The 20,556-nt window shown below is 41.6% G+C and overlaps 1 protein-coding gene across 1 annotated transcript; it reads right to left on the bottom strand.

Annotated features, from left to right (window-relative positions):
• Positions 1–344: 344 nt before the first annotated feature.
• On the bottom strand, positions 345–12,295 carry plppr3a (phospholipid phosphatase related 3a). Its single transcript, XM_066680076.1, has 8 exons — positions 12,218–12,295; positions 11,293–11,478; positions 10,092–10,230; positions 9,318–9,513; positions 8,481–8,538; positions 4,864–5,037; positions 2,305–2,676; positions 345–1,710 (listed from the first exon to the last, which is right to left on the bottom strand). Exons 1-8 carry the CDS (start codon positions 12,293–12,295, stop codon positions 796–798), a joined length of 2,118 nt encoding a protein of 705 aa, XP_066536173.1. The 3' UTR covers positions 345–795.
• Between the last annotated feature and the right edge of the window lie 8,261 nt (positions 12,296–20,556).

The raw sequence follows: 20,556 nt of genomic DNA on the forward strand, positions 1-20,556 counted from the left end.
TGTCATGTTTGTCATATACCTCAGGAAGCCTTCAGTGAGGACTGTGTGCAATGTGTGGTTGAAGCTTGAGGAGGATCTATAACATTCTGGGATGTTTTAATTACACTGAAATGAGTCCTTTGATTGGAGGTGTCAGTAAATTGAACCACACCAAATCCAGGTTTTGCTTTTTGCTTGTTATCTTACTGAGTAACATATTCCTCTCACTGTATTCCAAGATGACAGTTCTCATATTCACATGGCTGCAGATGGAGCCATGTGATCAGGAGCATTCACACATTTGGACTGGCATGAAAAAAATCCTAAAATTTGAATCCTGTAGAAAATCTGCAGGATGACCCGGAACAACAAGTATATTTCAAGGGAAGACATTAACAAAATTTGCCAGAATTCTGCTATGCAAGTGTTGCTGAACGTTGATGTCGCCTACATCCAGAAACATGTCCAGTCCAAGTCTACACTTTGTCAACACTCACCCAAAACACTTGTTGGATAATGTGTGGTGCATAACACAAGAGCTAAACACTGAAAGATCTTCATGTCTCCAGGAGGATGGGTGACCCCCATTAGAGGATTAGAGTGGGTTCTGTCCTCTGACCCACACCAGAATTTCCCTACAAGACAGCTTCCCCCCACTTCCCTTAACACATTACTGTAGTACTTCCTAACAGAGGACAAGAACAGGGTCAGTGAACCCTATGAAGCAACTAAGATTTTCCTTCCCCAGCTTCCCATCTCCCATAATTAATTCCCCTTATAAGAAATATATAAAAGAGTATTGTCCATCATTCCACTCTACAATCCTCCCTCTCTGAACCTGTGGTCAGTCTGTAAGTTCTTGAAGAAGTGGTCTGGCTCTGGATGGGGCTGCCCTGGCTCCCAGTCCTTGGCGGAGATTGAAGGTTTGCGATGGCTGTGGCTGTCCAGTAACAGATCCGGATGTGTGGGTGGAGTAAGTGGTGGTGGAGGAGGTGGAGTTACTGGGCATTCGTCCATTTTGAGTGGTCTGTACTCATGCCTGGGCAGAGTACGGCTCGTCTCCTGGATCTCGATGGTGTTCCCATTGGTGCTGCTCCTCCAGTCCCAGGTTTTTAAACCTGCTGAGGAGAGTCGGACCACTGGGTGATGGGGGGCATGGGCGTCTATTGTAACAATGCTAGTGATATCCCTGTAATACGGCGAATCGGACGCCGTGCTGGACGTCCCACAAGACGAGGTCGTATCTGATGACTTGGCCTGCTTGGTCGCCATGGAGATGACCTGCATCATTCGTGGCTGGTTGGGAAGTCTCGGCATCTCTGGGGGTGACCCTTTCTCTGTCATGGAGAGCCATTTTGCCCTGGTGGTGGCGCTCTTTGGAGATACCGGTGGAGGCCTGGAGGCTTCTTCGGGTATATTGACCAGCTGTGGAGCCCCAGGTCTCTGGGTAATTGTCACTCTGGCGCCCCCAAGTGGTCCCCCTGGTGGTGCTCCTGGTGGAACTTGCATGGTCGGGTATAAAGATGAGGAAGAAGAAGGGGCACCACCCACTTCTGTCTCTTTCTCTTTAGATTCAATCTCAGTTTCATCCTCCTCTTCTTCCTCCTCCACAGCACCGCTCTGCTGGTCATCGTCCCTCAAGCTCAAACTCCGCATCTCCACTGACTTCTGCTTCCACTCAGACGCAAGCTGCTTGGAGCGATTAGGATCCCCGGGGGCGTGGAAGTAGGCCTGTAAATAAAGTGATAAGGAGTGCATGAATAGGTAGAGCATATGTTTTACTACGTTACCAGTTATTTTAATTTATTTATTTAAAATTTTTAATCTTTCATTGAACCAGGCAAGTCATAAAGTACATATTCTTATTTACAATGTCATCCTGATATGTTCACAATAAAATAATGTTACTCTATTACTACAATGGATTGTCACTTTGTGACTCAGATTGAGCAGCAGAGTTTTGAAAGTACAAACACAGCTTTTTCAAAACATTAAGAATACAGTAGAGACGTAGAAGAAATCTAGCCATTCACTCTCAACATCTTAATGTTTTCATTATTGTCAAAACTGAACAATTTGGAAAAGTATGGGGTGATAAAACACTTGTCTTTAAAAGTGCTTGTGGAGTTTTGACCAAAGCAGGTAATAGAGGTTTCATTATGAAACAGAACTGTGTTTCAATGTGGAAGAGAGGGAGAGTATGGCACCTTTAAGTCTATGAATTAACATGTTTACAGATGTTCATGCACGTTTATGTAGGTGTCATTCCACCTTAATAATGATGACCTACAGAACCCAGAAATATCACTATGAAAGTTTACGTACGTGGAAGGTCATGTGTCTCTGTGTGGGTTCGTCGTTAGCATTGACGTTAGCTCTGGGTAGCGTGTTGCTGAACGTTAGCATGGTCTCCTTGGCCATGGGGCTGCGGGGGGCCAGCAGCTCCACATCGGCGCTGGCCCTCTTCAGACTGCTCACCGATGCCTTCTCCCTGCGGACCTTCCGGTTCTGCCCAGTGGCGAGGGACGGGGCCAGCTCGTCATTACTCTCGGAAACCGCAGCTTTCTGATAAACAGAGTCATGTCCTCGCTGTGTCAAAGCTCTCAGAGCATCCTTCTGACACCGGGAGACTGGCCGGGACACTGGACCAGCAACCGGGCCAGAACAGGGCTTAAAGTTCCCCACGGCGTAGAAGGCCTGGAAATAAAGCAAATAAAACACCTTAACTAGCACAGGACAACAGAAAGGGTCCTGTGTGTGCTTCTTGTGTCTGTGTGGTTTTCCTCAGGGAGCTCTGCTTTCCTCCCACAGTCCATACACACACTGGTAGGTGTAAAAACTGTCCACATGTGTGTGTGTGTGTGTGAGTGACTGGGTGAATGAGAGAGAGTGTGAGAAAGAGAGACAGTGTGAGACAGAGTAAGAGAGACAGAGAGAGACTAAGAGAGACAGTGTGTGTGTGTTTGTGAGAGAGAAAGAGAGTGTGAGAGAAAGAGGAGAAAAAAAGTGTGTGTGTGAGAGAGAGAGATTAGTGATGGAGACGTGTAGAGAGATCATTTTGAATCATTGTATAGTCGTCAAACATTAAATATATAACAACTAAAATAGTGACATTTCAAAGGAGGTCTAAAAAACAGGGCTGAAACTATTCAGATCGGTTATAGAACCTATAGCTCTGTAGGTGTGGTGTGCAGTGAGGTGTGGGGACCCCTAACACAAAACAATTTTACCAACTGGGACAAGCATCCAGTTGAAACCCTGCACATTGAATTCTGCAGAAGCATCCTGCATATGCAGAGAAAGGCCACCAATAATGGCTGCAGGGCCGAACCAGGGCAGAGCAGCTGATAGCCATACAGAAAAGAGCTCTGAAGTTCTGGAAGCATCTCAAATCCAGTGATTCCCAGTCACTGCACTACAAAGCACTGTCCAGTCAGGAGCTCCACATCGAAAGGAGAGAAGTAGGAGCTGATCACACATGCAGCAAAATACGTGACAGACTTCCACAACCTGAGGGACAACCAGTGTGGTCAATCAACACGATATACCAAATTATTACTTGTTTTTACTGATTTATTGCTAATTATTACTACTTATTGCCAATTATTACTGATTATAACACACCTATATTGTCTCCCCACTCTTATTTTCTTTTTCTTGTTTGATTATCAGTAATCCTGTATATCTAATTTCCTGTTGTTGTAATTGTATCTTTATCTATATGTTTATGTATTTTTTGTAATATGTTTTAGCAATAGTGTATTACATTCATGCCAATAAATCACTGTTGGGCTTGAACTTGAGAGAGAAAGAACGTGTGTGAGAGAGTGAGAAAAAGAGAGTGTGAGGGAGAGTAAGAGAGACAGACAGAGAATAAGAGAGACAGAGAGAGGGAGAAAGAGAGTGTGTGTGTGTGTGTGTGAGAGAGAGAGAGAGAGAGTGTAAGAGAGCGGGAGAAAGTGTGAGAGAACGTGAGAGTACGAGAGACAGGGAGAGAGTGTGTGTGTGTGTTTGTGTGATAGAGGGAGAGTAAGAGAAACAGAGAGACTAACAGACAGAGGGAGAGTGTGTGTGTGAGAGAGCGAGAGAAATAGGAAGAAAGTGTGAGAGAGAGTACAAGAGACTAAGAGAGACAGAGAAGGAGAGAGAGAGAGAGAGTGTGTGTGTGTTTGTGTGAGAGAGAGAGAAATAGGGAGAAAGTGTGTGAGAGAGTGAGAGTAAGAGAGACAGAGAGACTAAGAGAGAGAAAGAGTCTGTTTGTATGTTTTTCTTTGGCCTTCTTTGTTGATCATCATTAATCTTGTAAATAATTTGTGATTTTTTTTTTTATTAATTGTGATTTTGTTATTAATTGTGATTCAATTTTGTTCTTAGTTTGTTTCGTTGGCAACAGTATATCTCACTTCATTCAAGCCAATAAAGCCCCACTGAACTGAACCGAATTGAACTGAGAGAGAGAGAGTGTGGGGGAGAGACAGAGAAAAAGGACAGAACTGTGAAATTGTTCTCGTCGAGTCGAGGAAGATTTCTCTGAAAAAGAAGAGGATCCTATATATAGAGCAGCAGTAACTGGCTTAAAATAAACAGAGAGAAAGAAATAGTTCAGACTGAGAGATAAATCACACTCTACAATAAACACTGAGACAAACCACACATTCCCAGAGTGAATTACTGTTTACGTGTGTGTGTATGTGTGTGTATATATCAGTGTGTGTATGTGTATATGTGTGTGTATATATCTGTGTGCGTGTGTTTGTGTGTGTGCGTTTGTGTGTCTGTGTGTGTTTATGTGTGCGTAATATGTCTTTGTGTGTGTGTGTGTGTGTGTGTGTGTGTGTGTGTGTATGCGTGCTTGTGTGTGTGTGTGTATGTGTAGATATGTACCAGATACACAGCGATTCCAGCTCCGATGATAAACCCCACGTACACGTCGATGGGATGACTGCGGTGCTGCGTGATTTGCGTGAGACTTGCCAGTGCTGCTGCAAACGCAAACGCAAACACCAGCACAGGCTTCAGCAGCTTAGTGCTCTCTGAGATAGTGGAGTTGAAATACATCTGTGAAACACAGAAACATAACAGTTTTGTTTATTCATTTTAATCATATTTTGTTTTTTATTTCTATTCTCTTGCATCTGATAACTTTGTATTTTCTCATGCACTGTAAAAATGACAGTTTGATAGGTGCCTGAATGAGAAGTGCATGAATGCATTTCCACATTGGAACGGACCAATCAGATAATAAGCTACACTGAAAAGTGCTTGACAAACTTTCTTGACGATTTCCCTTTTGAGCGAAGTTATTTTTAAATTGAACTATTCTGCAAGTGAAACTCAAAAATTGTGGCCACCTTGTGGCACTGCAGGTATTGTCACTCTCACACAGCTCGTTATGGGTTCAAGCCCTGCTCCAGGTGACTGTATGTGAGGAGTTTGGTGTGTTCTCCCTGTGTCCGCGTGGGTTTTCTCCGGGTGCTCCTGTTTCCTCCCATGGTCCAAAAACACACGTTGGTAGGTGGATTGGTGATTCAGAAGTGTCCGTAGGTGTGAGTGTGTTATTTAATGAGTGTGTGTGTTGTCCTGCGAAGGACTGGCACCCCCTCCAGGGTGTGTTCCCATCTTGAGCTCAGTGATTCCAGATAGCCTCTGGACCTAGAGTCCTCTGTGGGCAGTGAGCACTTTAAATAACAGCAGTGTATTACTAGTTCATTATTACAGGTTTATAAAATGATGGCTATGGCAGTAAGTGCTTATAAACATAAATGGAGGTCTATGTCTGTGGTTTTGAAGAGCTCCAATAGGTGTAATGTAGTGAGGGAGCCTCCTCTTCTTCCAGCTGTGTTAATAACACAACTATAACCACCTCTTAAAGTGCAGCTGGAGAATCACAGAGAGCTCAGTGAGGCAGAAGGAAGTGGAGCTGACTGATGAGTAGTTCGTTATTCACAGGGGTTAATGGGGGGAAGTATATGCTGGGAGGGGTTTGAGGAGGGGTTTGGGGAGGGGGAGTGACACAGATCCTGGAGCAGAAAAACAGCACAGTTCAGCTCGACTGCGGTGTTATACGACACACATTAAGCTTTATAATAACTCCACACTTAAAATTGATAGTTCTACAAGGGTTCTGGTTCTGTATAGAACTCTGAACACTTGAAGAGATTTTTGCATGATTTATGGGTTCTGCATCATGAAAGGATTCTTCAGATGTAGATGGTTCTATACAGCACCTTTTAGAAAAGGGTTCTATACGGCACCTAAAACGGTTCCTCTGTTGTAACAAGTTTGACAGGGTAACAACAGAAGAACACTTTTCGGTGCCGTATGAGAAGGTTTTAGTAGTTTTGGTTTTTACTGGTTTATTTTAGGTCTTAGTCTTCAGAGGGCTGTCCTTCTCAGGCCCACACTAATGTCCAGCTTAGGTCTGTACACTTATTCATAAAGAGCTATAATTACACAATAAACTCTCAACACAGTCAGCTCCCATAGAGCAGTATGGCCCATGTGAACCGGAACTTTGTTACAGCGCACTGCAGTGTTCACAGTGATATGAGGAACAGATGTACAAACTGGATTCCAAAAAAGTTGGGACACTAAACAAATTATGAATAAAAACTGAATGCAATGATGTGGAGGTGCGAACATCTAATATTTTATTCAGAATAGAACACAAATCACAGATCAAAAGTTTAAACTGAGAGAATGTATCATTTTAAGGGAAAAATATGTTGTTTCAAAATTTCAAATCTCAAAAATGTTGGAACAAGGCCATTTTTTACCACTGTGTGGCATCCCCCCTTCTTCTTATAACACTTAACAGACGTCTGGGAACAGAGGAGACCAGTTTCTCAAGTTTAGAAATAGGAATGCTCTCCCATTCATGTCTAATACAGGCCTCTAACTGTTCAATCGTCCTGGGCCTTCTTTGTCGCACCTTCCTCTTTATGATGAGTCAAATGTTCTCTATAGGTGAAAGATCTGGAATGCAGGCTGGCCATTTCAGTACCCGGGCCTTCTCCTACGTCACCATGATGTTGTGATTGCAGCAGAATGTGGTCTGACATTATCTTGTTGAAAAATGCAGGGTCTTCCCTGAAAGAGATGACGTCTAGATGGGAGCATATGTTGTTCTAGAACCTGAACATAGTTCTCTGCATTAATGGTGCCTTTCCAGACATGCAAGCTGCCCATGCCACAAGCGTCTCATGCAACCCCATACCATCAGTGATGCAGGCTTCTGAACGGAGCGTTGATAACAACTTGGGTTATCCTTGTCCTCTCTGGTCCGGATGACATGGCATCCCAGTGTTCCATATAGAACTTAAAATCGTGACTCATCTGACCACAGAACAGTCTTCCATTTTGCCACACTCCATTTTAAAAGACCCCTGGCCCAGTGCAAATGTCTGAGCTTGTGGAGCTTGCTTATAAATGGCTTCCTCTTTGCACTGTAGAGGTTCAGCTGGCAACGGCGGATGGCACAGTGGATTATGTTCACTGACAATGCTTTCTGGAAGTATTCCTGAGCCCATTCTGTTATTTCCTTGACAGTGGCATTCCTGTTTGAGGTGCAGTGACATTTAAGGGCCCGGAGATCACGAGCATCCAGTAGAGTTATATGGTCTTGACCCTTATGCACAGCAATTGTTCCAGATTCTCTGAATCTTTTGATGAAGTTATGCACGGTTGATGATGATAACTTAAAAGTCTTTGCTATTTTACGCTGGGTAACACCATTCTGGTATTGCTGCACTATCTTTCTGCGCAACAATGGTGGAATTGGTGATCTTCTTACCATCTTGGCTTCAGAGAGACACTGACACTCTGAGAAGCTATTTTTATACCCAATCATGTTGTCAATTGACCTAATTGGTCTTCCAGCTGTTCGTTATATGCTCAATTTCCTTTTTCCAGTCACTTATTGCTACTTGTCCCAACTTTTTTGGGATTTGTTGACACTGTGAAATTTTGAATCAACATATTTTTCCATTAAAATGTTACATTTACTCAGCTTAAAGTTTTGATTTGTCATCTGTCTATGTTCAATTACGAATAAAATATTGACATTTGCCATCTCCACATCATTGCATTCAGTTTTTATTCACAATTTGTTTAGTGTCCCAACTTTTTTGGAATCTGGTTTGTAACTTAACTCTATGATGGCACAGACTCTTAATTTGTAAAGTGTTTCGTAAGTAAGCAGATGGCAGGCATTTCAACCATATGAATGTCTCAAAATGTCTTTAAAGCTGTGTGCAAAAAAAGAAAAAAATACACTAACAAAAATAAATAATAATAAAAAATATTTAAAAAAAGAAAATGAAAAATCTATTTTAAAAAAATTATTCCATGGATTATTATTAGCAGAGAGGGGCTTTAATGTGTGTGTTGCCATAGTGATGATATTTCAGCCATACCTTTGCCAGAAAAGTTATTAAAAATTATATTTTAATAAAAAACAAATGTCAGTTTTTTGCTGAAAGGAAAAGATAAAGAACTCTTACGGATATGTAGACAGCCGCAAAGCCGGAGATAGTCGCATGCTGAGAGGGGAAAGTTTTCCTGATCACAGAGAGATAGAGAGAGAAAGAGAGAGAGACAGAAAGACAGAGAGATAGAGAGAGAGACAGAAAGAGAGAGAGAGAGAGAGAGAGAGAGAGAGAGAGAGAGAGAGAGAGAGAGAGAGGGAGAGAGTGATAGAGAGAGAGAGAGAGAGAGAGAGAGAGAGAGAAAGAGAGAGAGAGAGAGGGACATTTGAGTGTGATGTGGAAATAATCCCCACACTGAATCACAGTCAGAGCTGTTAAGAGTTTGATCTAAATCCAGAGCCCAAAGAGAAGCAGCACAAAGAGAGGTAGGGGAAAAAAGAGAGGAGAAGAACGCTTGTAATACAAGAGAAAAGGGAGGAGAAGAAGCGAAGGTGAGGGAGGAGTGGGTGAAATCTGTGTGTAATCCTCAGACTGAGGAAAACTGGGAGAGGACCAACAATCTCTCTCTCTCTCTCTCTCTCTCTCTCTCTCTCTCTCTCTCTCTCTCTCACACACACACACACATACACACACACACACACACACAAAGACACACTGTGTTTATATATATGTGTTTATATATAATAGATGTTTGAATATTTTTGGATGTCCCTCTGCTCTGAATGAGCTCAGCTGCATTAATCTCTTCCCACTGTGGACACTGTGGAAATGGGTAGCAGCTGCACATGAGCCTGAGCTCACTGTGCCCATTAGTGTTCTCCTCCAAGCATGTTGAGCTTCAGTGATGTTGTGTTATCAGCATTTTGAAAGGTGTTTGAATGTAGTATATATTAAATGTGTGTGTGTGTGTACCTGGCAGACAGTATGGCATACTGATCCCGTCCGGAGCAGATGTCCTGGGTGATGTAAGGGTTAATGTCACACGCTACACCGGGCAGAGTGTAATTGGGTTTACACACGGTCAGGAAAAAAGGAGTGTGATAACCAGTGCACAGCTGGATCACATCTGTCACCAGAGCTGTGGCACACAGTCCAAATACATGAACACCTACAGCCAGAGAGAGAGAGAGAGAGAATGACATAAAATGTTCTGTTCTTAATTAAACATTCTTATATTTACCTTTGCTTAGAATTTTATTTTGTGATGTTGAAAATATTTTGAGAATACAAATGCAATTTTTTCATGTCAGTTAAACAAATCTTGAACTTTGAATATGTGTGTGTTTTCCTGATTAGAGAGAGAGAGAGAGAGAGATGGTACACCGTGTCATTAAGAGAAAGAGGAAAGAGAAAAAAAGGAGGGGAAGAGAAAAATACAGGGAAGGTACAGAGAGAGAGAGAGAAAGAAAGTGGGAGAAGTAGGACAAAGGTATTTTATATATAGAAAGAGACTAAGTTCAGAGAGAGTGAGAGAGCGAGAGAGAGAAAGAGATAGAGAGAGAGAATGAGAGAATGAGCTCCTCTCTTTAAAGCTGTTTTAACAGTATAAAACTAAGGTAGAACAGATGAGACGCTGTGAGTCTGAGTCCTGGCGAGGCTGTGTGTGCTGAGCTGCAGGGGGCGCTGTGTTGTGCCACAGGTGTGAGGTCCGTGTTATGTGGGTTGGGCTGAAGGACTGAACCTCACCCACGAAGCGGACGGTTCTTCTTAAGAACGAGTTAAAGTTGCAGCCGCCAGCGTTAATACTGATCTCAGAACCAGAACCAGGTACAGATCGGGCCTTCCGGGACTGCATACAGTATAGCAGAGCTTCCCCAAGCATTATCTAACACACAGACACATATATATATACATACATGTACACACTACTATATATATATATGTACACACTGTTAGTACAGCAGTAGGCCTAAACACACCAGCATATCTAACACAGACATAGAGAAATAAACACATTATTTACACAGATAATATAATAAACATATCATACCTAGATACACACACAATTTATGCATGTATATACATATATTTCACACTTCACTCTCTAGCTGCTGCGAGCTACACTTCACACACTTCATCTCCAAACATCTCCACACCTAGCATGCTAAAATTAGCCTCACAGCACACAGACTGAGAGCTCCTGAGAGTAGACGACTGTCTCATAATCTCTCTTCAAAGACAGAGGGAATTTCACTAAGACTGAAATACACTTTAATATACTTTACCCCATCTTGGATATAATAATAAGAAAAAAGCCAAACGATAATAAAAAAAATTGTTGACCCTTTCCGTCGAAGGGCAGTCAAAAGCAAAAGACCCCTGAACTTTGTGTGGCTGGATGCCCAGGTGTGGTTGGATGCCCATATAAGGAGTTGTGGGTGTGACTGGATGCCCATATAAGGAGATGTGGGTGTAGCTGGATATAAGGAGATTTTGGTGTGGCTGGGTGCCAATATAAGGTGTTGTGGGTGTGGCCGGATGTCCATATATGGAGTTGTTGGTGTGACTCATGTCCATATAAAGAGTTGTAGGTGTAGCCTGTATAAGGGGTTGTGGGTGTGGTTGGATGACCATATATAACGAGCATTGTTCTGTGGAGCAGTGGAACTGTGTACTCTGGCATGATTATGGAGTGAGGAGTTTATAAGAAAACAGAGGCTTGGACTCTGCTAGGCGTTGGAATATTGCTGTGATGATCTGATGGCAGGCATGAGAGCATCAGTGAGGGGCTGGAACATTAGTTCTGGGTCACAAACACCACTACAGCTTGTTCCAGGGGAACTGGATGTAACACATCTCTCTAGAGAACACAAATCAATTGCTCCTCAGTCCTGGGTTTCACACCCCTCTGCCCGACATTAGGCTCTGTCTTGTGTGCTGTACTGACCGAAGCAGCAGGTCCGGCGAAGGCGAGGCTGAGCAGCATGAGGAGAGGAATGAGCTCGTCCCCCGTATCCACGTAAGGTTTACTGAGAGAACGGTCAAAACAGCGGAACCCCACCCACGCTGGCTGGAGAACATCTGTTAGCTCCAGAATGTACAGAGACACCATAGAGGATGCCACTATAGGTAACTGAGAGAGAGAAAGAGAGAGAGAGAGAGAGAGAGAGAGAGAGAGAGAGAAGATATACAGAGAGGGAGTAATAAAACGAGAAAGAGAGTGAATGAACAGGGTGCAAGACAATGAGAAAAAGAAAAGAGAGAGAGAGAGATAGAGTGAGATGAAAATATGAAAATAATATTAAATTATGAATATAATAACCTGTATCATAAATATAGCCAAAATTAACACCACACAAATAATATTTTTTTTTGTTTTGTGAAGGGTTTACTCTCGCTCTTTGATCATGTGCCTCAGAGGTTAATCCCCTCCACTGTCTGCATTATCCTGGAGTTATCGGTGTAAAACCTCCTTAATCCAGACTTTAATTCCATTTAATCTCATTAAACACTTCCTCATAAACAACACATACACACAAACACACACACAGATACACACACGCAAACACACCTTCCACATCTCAGCCCTGTCCCCCTGGTACAGTGCTACACTTGCTGCTAACTGTTAACTCACAGCCCGATCACCCTGACCCCTTGCAGATACCCTAAAGTTGCAGTCAGTAGTTTTAACCACAGAAAACTAGCGATTTCAATATGTGTATATTATTGTTTACTGTGTCTTCTAAAAAGTGCAGCTTACAGAAGAATCCAACTGCTCTGTTGTCCCTGAATAAACCATTTTATGCTCCACAGAGCGGACCCAGGAGATTATTAGCCTGTTCCCCTGCTCTTATCTCATATTCAGTTCCTACCTCTACAAAATAGAAGCACGGCAGCAGGGTCATGCTGTCCTTGGGTGCTTTCTTGGGCTTGTCTTTTGGGGACATCATCCTGGGGCTGGACCGGGAGTGGGCTGAGACAAATACAGACACATACAGAACTATTGAAAACATCAGAAATGTGATTAGATTAAACCTGTTCAATCAAAAACCCAAAGTGATTAGAAATAACATCATAAATGCAGTGTCCAGATTATGACACACAGAGGCTTATGGGAGAGGGGCACGGGGGGACAGGGGGACAGGGGGGGACAGGAGACAGGGGATTATATATTTGTAAATTATTCAGTTTGCATTTTGGGCACATGATTTTTAATAATTATCTAATTTTCATATTCTATATTTATTTCATTAATAGATTAAATAAATAAAAATGTCCCTTCACCTAAACAACAATCATAAACACACACACACACACACACACAGCATCATGGCGAGTTCCAGTTCAGTTGTTTTAATGAGCGCTTTCCTGATGTTTTCACATTGTTCTTGAGGACCTGAAAATTCTCTCATTAAAACCAGAGCAAACCAAACCCCATGCTTTGGACTGTAACCACGACAACGCAGTTCCGACTGACCAGCAGCAGCACCTATGATCAGGTCTGCCATTATGCGTCAGGGAAGGGTTAACATATAGACATTCATTCATTCATTTGTCTTCGCTAAACACTTCATCCTGACCAGGGTCACAGTGGTCCACAGTCTACCTTTACTCACTGGTCACAACACAGGAACACACACCAAACAGAGCTCTGCACAATAACCTAGTTACTCCCACACTCACCCAGTCACAGGTGTGAGTGTGTGAGTGACTGGGTAAGTGTGTGACTGGGTGAATGTGAATGGCTGAGTGAGGGTGTGACTTGCTGACTGTGTGAAACTGTCCACAGGTGTGAGTGAGTAAGTGACTGGGGTGAGTGTGTGAAACTGTCCTTAGGTGTAATGGTGCAAGTGAGTGAGTGAATGGGTGAGTGTGGTAAATTGTCCACAGGTGCAAGTGAGTGAGTGACTGGGTGAGTGTGTGGTAATGCAGTTTTTTGCAGCTATTCTCAAATGAACAAAGAAAGGTTTAAGTGTTTTTGTTATGTTTTATTAGACTCATATTGTATTTTATATTTATATGTATATATTTTTAAGAGATGAAATGGTGATAACAGAAGCACAATGGATTGTGTTCATGTATTCACAAGGCTTTTAAAAACATTTATAAGGTGTTATGTTTAAACTGACACAGGATTCAGAGGAAATTTTTATTGACCTTTTCAGATTAAATTTCCTGTGTGTGGGTGTGTGTTTCTTCATCCATCCATCCATTATCTGTAACCGCTTATCCAATTTAGGGTTGTGGGGGGTCCAGAGCCTACCTGGAATCATCGGGCGCAAGGCGGGAATACACCCTGGAGGGGACGCCAGTCCTTCACAGGGCAACACAGACACACACACACATTCACTCACACCTACGGACACTTTCGAGTCACAAATCCACCTGCAACGTGTGTTTTTGGACTGTGGGAGGAAACCGGAGCACCCGGAGGAAACCCACGCGGACACGGGGAGAACACACCAACTCCTCACAGACAGTCACCGGGAGTGGGAATCGAACCCACAACCTCCAGGCCCCTGGAGCTGTGTGTGTTTCTTCATGCTCTGCTTTAATCTGTAATTGATTTGTTCTGCTTTGAATATTAAAAGAAAAGTGCTAAGGATCAGAAGAGTTGTTTCATATTCATCCTCTGGACAGTTAAAGAGTCACATGGTCACTGTTCATTTAAACCTAATCAACACAATGTTCTGGAGGTTTAGAGGTGTTTTTTTTTTTTGATTTAATCAAAATGAAAGATGGGTATCTCTAACTCTGATAATATAAGGTGTTGTCAGTCTGACTTTACCGGAATTTTTATTTTATCAATGTATTTATTAATATTTTTGCATTGTAATGAAAATTAAAAAAACACTTTTTGTTGCTTTTACTTAATTTATTAAAAACATGAAGTTGAAATGAAAGGAGATGATTTAGCAGTGTAGGGAATTAAGGCTATTTATCCGTCCTGGAAAATGAGTGAATGTTTATGTGTTAATGTGCATTAATACTGTTGCATTATATTAGAAATATATACCTCCATCCTGTCCCCTCTCCCTCTCTCTCTCTCTCTCTCTCTCTCTCTCTCTCTCTCTCTCTCTCTCTCTCTCTCTCTCTCTCTCTCTCTCTCTCTCTCACACACACACACACAAACACACACACACACAAACCTGTGTCGCCCGTGTCCTCTTTCATGAAAAACAGAATATGGTCACACTAAGTAAACACTAATTCATATTTAATTAGGTAATGAAGTTACTTAAAGGGTGCTGACATGCATTTAGCTTACACTCCATCCTTGATTATAAGGTTATGAAAATATTTTCTTTTATTTACTTGTTTGTTTGATGATTTCAATTACTAATATGTTGGGGTTTTTTTACAGTGTACAAGAGAAATGTGTAAATAAAAACAGCTTCAATGGTTTATAGGTCAATTTTTCACTGGATGATTCCCTAAGGACCGAGAGTGAAACCATCCACATGAAGCTCACATCAGTTAATACACCTTTCACTAAAGTCAATTATACACACACACACACCCACACACACACACAACTAATGTCCCCATAAGGAAGACAAATCCAATGTGTTTGTGTAAACAGGTTTTTGGTCCCAACATGATATCATATATATATATATATATATATATATATATATATATATATATATATATATATATATATATATATATTTCACACACACACATCATTCACTGTTATCACATGCTTCCGACTGATAATGTTTTGATCCAGTACAGTCACTTATAAGCAGTTATGAACTTTATGACAACACACACAGTCTTGTGTTACGAAGTGTTGTGTGAGAGAGTTATGATGCAGTTTCAAGGTGTCACCCAATTCAAAAAGCCTTTTAAAAACCCTTTATGTTATAAACGAGAGCAGAATAATCTCCAAAACATCACAATCATCAGCTAACTTCTTCCACAGTGCGAAAATCAACCTGCCCAACACCAGGGTCTACAGCCCTGAATAATCCCTTAATAACAACTCTAAATATTCAGGGTAGACCAGCCCTGCATTTAAATGGTAACACAACACAAAACACAAAATGCCTGAGAGAGCTTCTTTCATAGTATAAGGTGGAACTGTGAAGATCGTTGATATATCAAATAGTTGTCAGGATTTTAAGCTTAACCCCAGCATGTCCTGAACTCACTGCTGGTGGGATATTAGTCCTCAAAGATATTCATGATTTTCAGAGAATGTTTCCTCACCGTTTGCTGCTGTCCACACTGTTTGAGCCGGAAAGAGCTCAGGTGTTTGTACTCAGCCCTGGCTCTGTAAATGAAAAACAAGCTTAGTGTCTCCATCCAGACTCTGGCTTAATTTATACTAGATAGAAAATTACAGGGTTTACACTGTCTTGAGTGTCGAAGGGCTGTTTGTCTTCCTCTGCTCTGTTTGTCTTTAGCCCGGGTGAAGGTTAAAGGAGGGGGCTATTTCTCACAGTAAATCCTCCACTCTCACACAGAGCAAAGAGCAGCTAGCCCTTTCAGCAAATATTTTCAACCACAATAAACCACTCCAAACTAGCGGCTACTCCTGGAAATGCATCTCTGTTCTTGTAAAGAGCCAGACTCACTTCATTTGAAGATCTGAGCACTATCTCACTTCACATTTCAACTGCTTACACGCAGCGTGCATAATCACCACAGTAAAATATGAAATGGGATGCTCCAGAGCAACTGCACATGAGTCTAAAGTCTAGATAGTCAATGCAGCAAATGGCCTACAGAGGTCTGAAGCATCCAGCACTATCCTTGGGAGCATTGAAACTGTGTTCTCTAGAGTGATGGAGCTCCATTCAATTCCTTTAGGAAAAGTTGGTTCAACTATCTGTTGAATGCCATTAAATCATCACAACAATGTTCAAGATATATTTGGCCAGCATCATGATGTTTAATGATTAGCCCTGGATCATTAACACCACTCCAACTCATCCCAATGGCATTGGGAGGAGCTTTGTCTGGTTCGTATGCTGCATATTCTTGAAAGCATCCCATTTCTTTGTTTGCATTTCTATAGAACCACCAAATGACGTGTGCCCGGATTGCCCAAATTCACTTAGTAAAAAAAAAATGTGGAGAAATAGTGTATTATAAATATTAAGAGTTTTACAGTGTCTAATGCAGCTTATTAAATTCGAATCAGTCACAGCACTGAGAGATAATCCCAGGCCTCTTCATGACACTCACTCATGCACATCTCTGTAATCAGAGCATCAGAGATCATCACAATGCTGTAGATATTCCACCTTAAATCCTCCCATCTGCTGATACAGAGACATCCCCAGAGAACACATGATGCTCCATCATATCACATGATGATCTCACCGCTCTGTCACTAACGCTGACCATGAACCATCGATTACACTGCGTCTGTGGGTCTTTACGATATCTTCATGTGCAGCAGAATCAGTTTGGACTAATGTAATACTACATGTGTGATTATACAACTGTACAACAAACGAGCTACACTACAGTTTACTATACTCAAGAATCTAAAGTACACACAAATGTGAGATGTACTATACTATACTTAACAGTGCAACACAAACTGTATCATAATGAACAGTGAGACAGATACCGTACTATACTCAACAATGAGACACAAAGTGTACTATATTCAACAATGAGACACAAACTGTACTATACTTAACAGTACAACACAAACTGTGCTATTCTTAACAGTGAGACACAAACTATACTATATTCAACAAAGAGACAAATTGTACGATACTCAACAGTGAGACAAACTGTATTATATTCAATAATGAGACACGCTGTACTATACAGTGAGACACAAACTGCACTATATTCAACAATGAGACACACTGTACTATACTCAACAATGAGACACACTGTACTGTACTATACTTAACGAAACACAAATTGTACTATATTCAACATTAGCACACACTGTACTATTCTCAACAGTGATCACAAACTGCCCTATATTTAACTGCATGAAGCATATGTTGCTATAGTCAAACTGTACTATATTCAACAGTGAGATGCACTGTGTTATACTCAATAGCGAGACACACTGTATTATACTTACTATATTAAATTACACTTACCTTACAATACCCAACAGTTGGATGCATACCATACTACACTGAACAGCCAGATGCATAGCGTACTATACCCAACAGAGAGACACGGTGTACTACAATCAACAGTCCGGCAAATATGGTACTATACTGAAAAATATGAGGCGTACTGTACTATAATCAACAGTAATGCACACTAAATTGTGTGTTATTGAGTGTCATGTAGTGTGGGTTATTCAGTGTAGTGTGAGTTCCTGAGTGTGGTGTAGTGTGGGTTATTAAGTGTAGTGCATTGAGAGTTACACAATTTGTAGAACACACTACATTCAATACCCCACACTACTCTACACTAAGTAACCTAAACTTAAATACAGTCAACAACGCACACTACACTACATTCAATAGCCCACATTACACTCAATGACCTAAACTTTACTACACTCAACAACCCACACCGTACTACACTCAATATCTCACACTTTACTACACTCAACAACCCACACTACACTCAATAACTTAAATTTTACTACACTCAACAACCCGCACTGTATTACACTCAGTAACCCACACTACACTACACTCAGTAACCTAAACTTAAATACAGTCAAAAACACACACCACACTACATTCAATAACCCACATTACACTCGATGACCTAAACTTTACTACACTCAACAACCCACACCGTACTACACTCAATATCTCACACTTTTCTACACTCAACAACCCACACTGTACTACACTCAATAACCCATTCTACACTACACTCAACAACCAACATTATACTACACTGAATATCCCACACTTTACTACACTCAACGATCCACACTATACTACACTCAGTAACCAGACACTAAAATGCACTCAATACCCAACCCTACACTACACTACACTACACACAATAACCCACACTGTACTACACTCAATAACTCACACTAGGCTACACTCAATAACCTACAATACACTACACTCAAAATTAGTGGTGTAGTTTGGGTTATTAAGTACAGTGCAGTGTGGGTTATTACTTTACTACACTCAGTAACCCACACCGTACTACACTGAATATCTCACACTTTACTATACTCAATAACCCACACAGTACTACACTCAAAATCCCATGCTGTACTACAATCAACCCACACTGTACTACACTCAATAACCCACACTACACTACACTCAACAGCCATGCTGTACTACACGGAATATCTCACACTGTACTACACTCAATAACCCACACTGTACTATGCCCAATAACCCACACGGTACTACATTTAATAATCAGACGCTGTAATACACTCAATAACCCACACTACACTACACTCAATAACTCTCATTGTACTACACTCAATAACCCACACTACACTACATTCAATAATCCATACTGTACTACAATCAATAACTCTCTCTGAACTACACTTAATAACCCACACTGTACTACATTCAGTAACCCACACTGTATTACACTCAATAACCCACACTACACTATACTCAAACTCTACTACACTTAATAACCCACACTACACTACACTCAATGATCTACACTACACTTTACTCAATAACCCACACTACACTACACTCAATGATCTACACTACACTTTACTCAATAACCCACATTGTACTACACTCAATAACCCACACTACACTACACCTAATTACCCACACTAGCCTACACTCACAATTTTACATTAAAGAGAAGATGTACACAATGCCATAGCAGGTAACAATGCTTCCAAAATGAAACACACACACACACACACACACACACACACACACACACACACACACACACTCACCTCTGTCTCTGTGGCGGTGATGGTGGACACACACCGTATCCCGTCGCCCTCGTCCCCTTCGTCTTCTGCGTCTCTGATGCTCCAGTTTGACCCAGAGGCGTCTAATCCATCTCACACCAGACTGGGAGGGTGTGTGTGTATGCGTACGGATGGAGGAAGAGATATTAAAACAGACGTAACAAGGGATGAGTGAATGAATGAACGAATGGAGGAGAACTGACTTCTTCTTCACAGATGGAGTCCAGCCGAAAGGAATGTGGAGAAAAACGTGAACACAAAGACTTGAAGGAGGAGGGAGAGACAGGGGAGGGGGAGGAGCCAATGAGGGAGGGGGCGGGCTACACACAAACATACACACACACACACACACACACACACACACACACACACACACCCTACTGCAATTGGAAACCAAATATATTTCACTGTGAGCTATTTCCATTCATATATTATTAAGGTCTAGTGGAACAATAGCGTGTTTACATGTGCTTGTGTGTTTGGGTGTGTGTGTGTGTGTGTGTGTGTGTGTGAGAATTGGTAGGGGGGATTGGGAGCAGATGGTGCACAGGCGCGTGAAGATGGAACCCCCCTCCACCCCCACCCCCACCCCACAAACGGCCACACACACACACACAAAGAAAGGTTGGTGTATGGCTTAAAACTATTGCTTTTCCATTTTGTCCAAATTAACTCCCTCTCTATTTGTGTGTGTGTGTGTCTGTGTGCTGGGAGGCATTAGGCTTGTCTGAGCCATGTGTGTCTTTGTGTCTCAAAGTGTGTGTGTGTGTGTGTGTGTGTGAAGCACATGGCCACACTGCTGCATCTTGCAGCATGAAGTTGTTGTAATAAAACAGCATAATAAATATAATTATTTAAAAATATATTATTATTATTATTATTGTTATTGTTATTATGATTATGATTGTTATTATAGTGTCTGACATAAAAATACAAATAAATAACATTTTAATTAATAATAAATTATTTAAAGATTTATATATATATATATATATATGAATAGTGACCCCAGCTCATTGCTTCAATAATGTATGATATAACACATGTATTAAACTGGGCTGACTTTATACACTGAGCAATCACTGCAGCCCTGAAAATGATCCACCACCCACATCATACCTGCTCTGTGGTGGTCCTGGGGGTTGAAGAACAGGTGGAAAGTGGTGGTAATAAAGTATGCAGAGCAACAGATAGACTACAGAGTGAACTAGAAAGTGCTCCTGTGTGAGTGGACAGTGAGAGGGGATACAAGCTTGCTGTTCCTCATCCAGTGATTGCTCAGTGTTGAAGAACCGGATGAAAAGGGACTAATAAAGTATGCAGTGCAACAGATGGACAATGGTCTGT

Source organism: Hoplias malabaricus, chromosome 1 (assembly GCF_029633855.1).
Source record: "Hoplias malabaricus isolate fHopMal1 chromosome 1, fHopMal1.hap1, whole genome shotgun sequence".
Classification (NCBI taxonomy): domain Eukaryota; kingdom Metazoa; phylum Chordata; class Actinopteri; order Characiformes; family Erythrinidae; genus Hoplias; species Hoplias malabaricus.

Excerpts from the sequence above, each read along its gene's own strand:
- plppr3a (XM_066680076.1), bottom strand. The coding sequence starts at position 12,295 with ATGATGTCCCCAAAAGACAAGCCCAAGAAAGCACCCAAGGACAGCATG. Across the intron at positions 8,539-9,317 it reads TATGCCATACTGTCTGCCAG|GAAAACTTTCCCCTCTCAGC; the intron begins GTACACACACAC and ends CTCTGTGATCAG. Across the intron at positions 2,677-4,863 it reads CTGGAATCGCTGTGTATCTG|GCCTTCTACGCCGTGGGGAA; the intron begins GTACATATCTAC and ends CTTTATTTCCAG.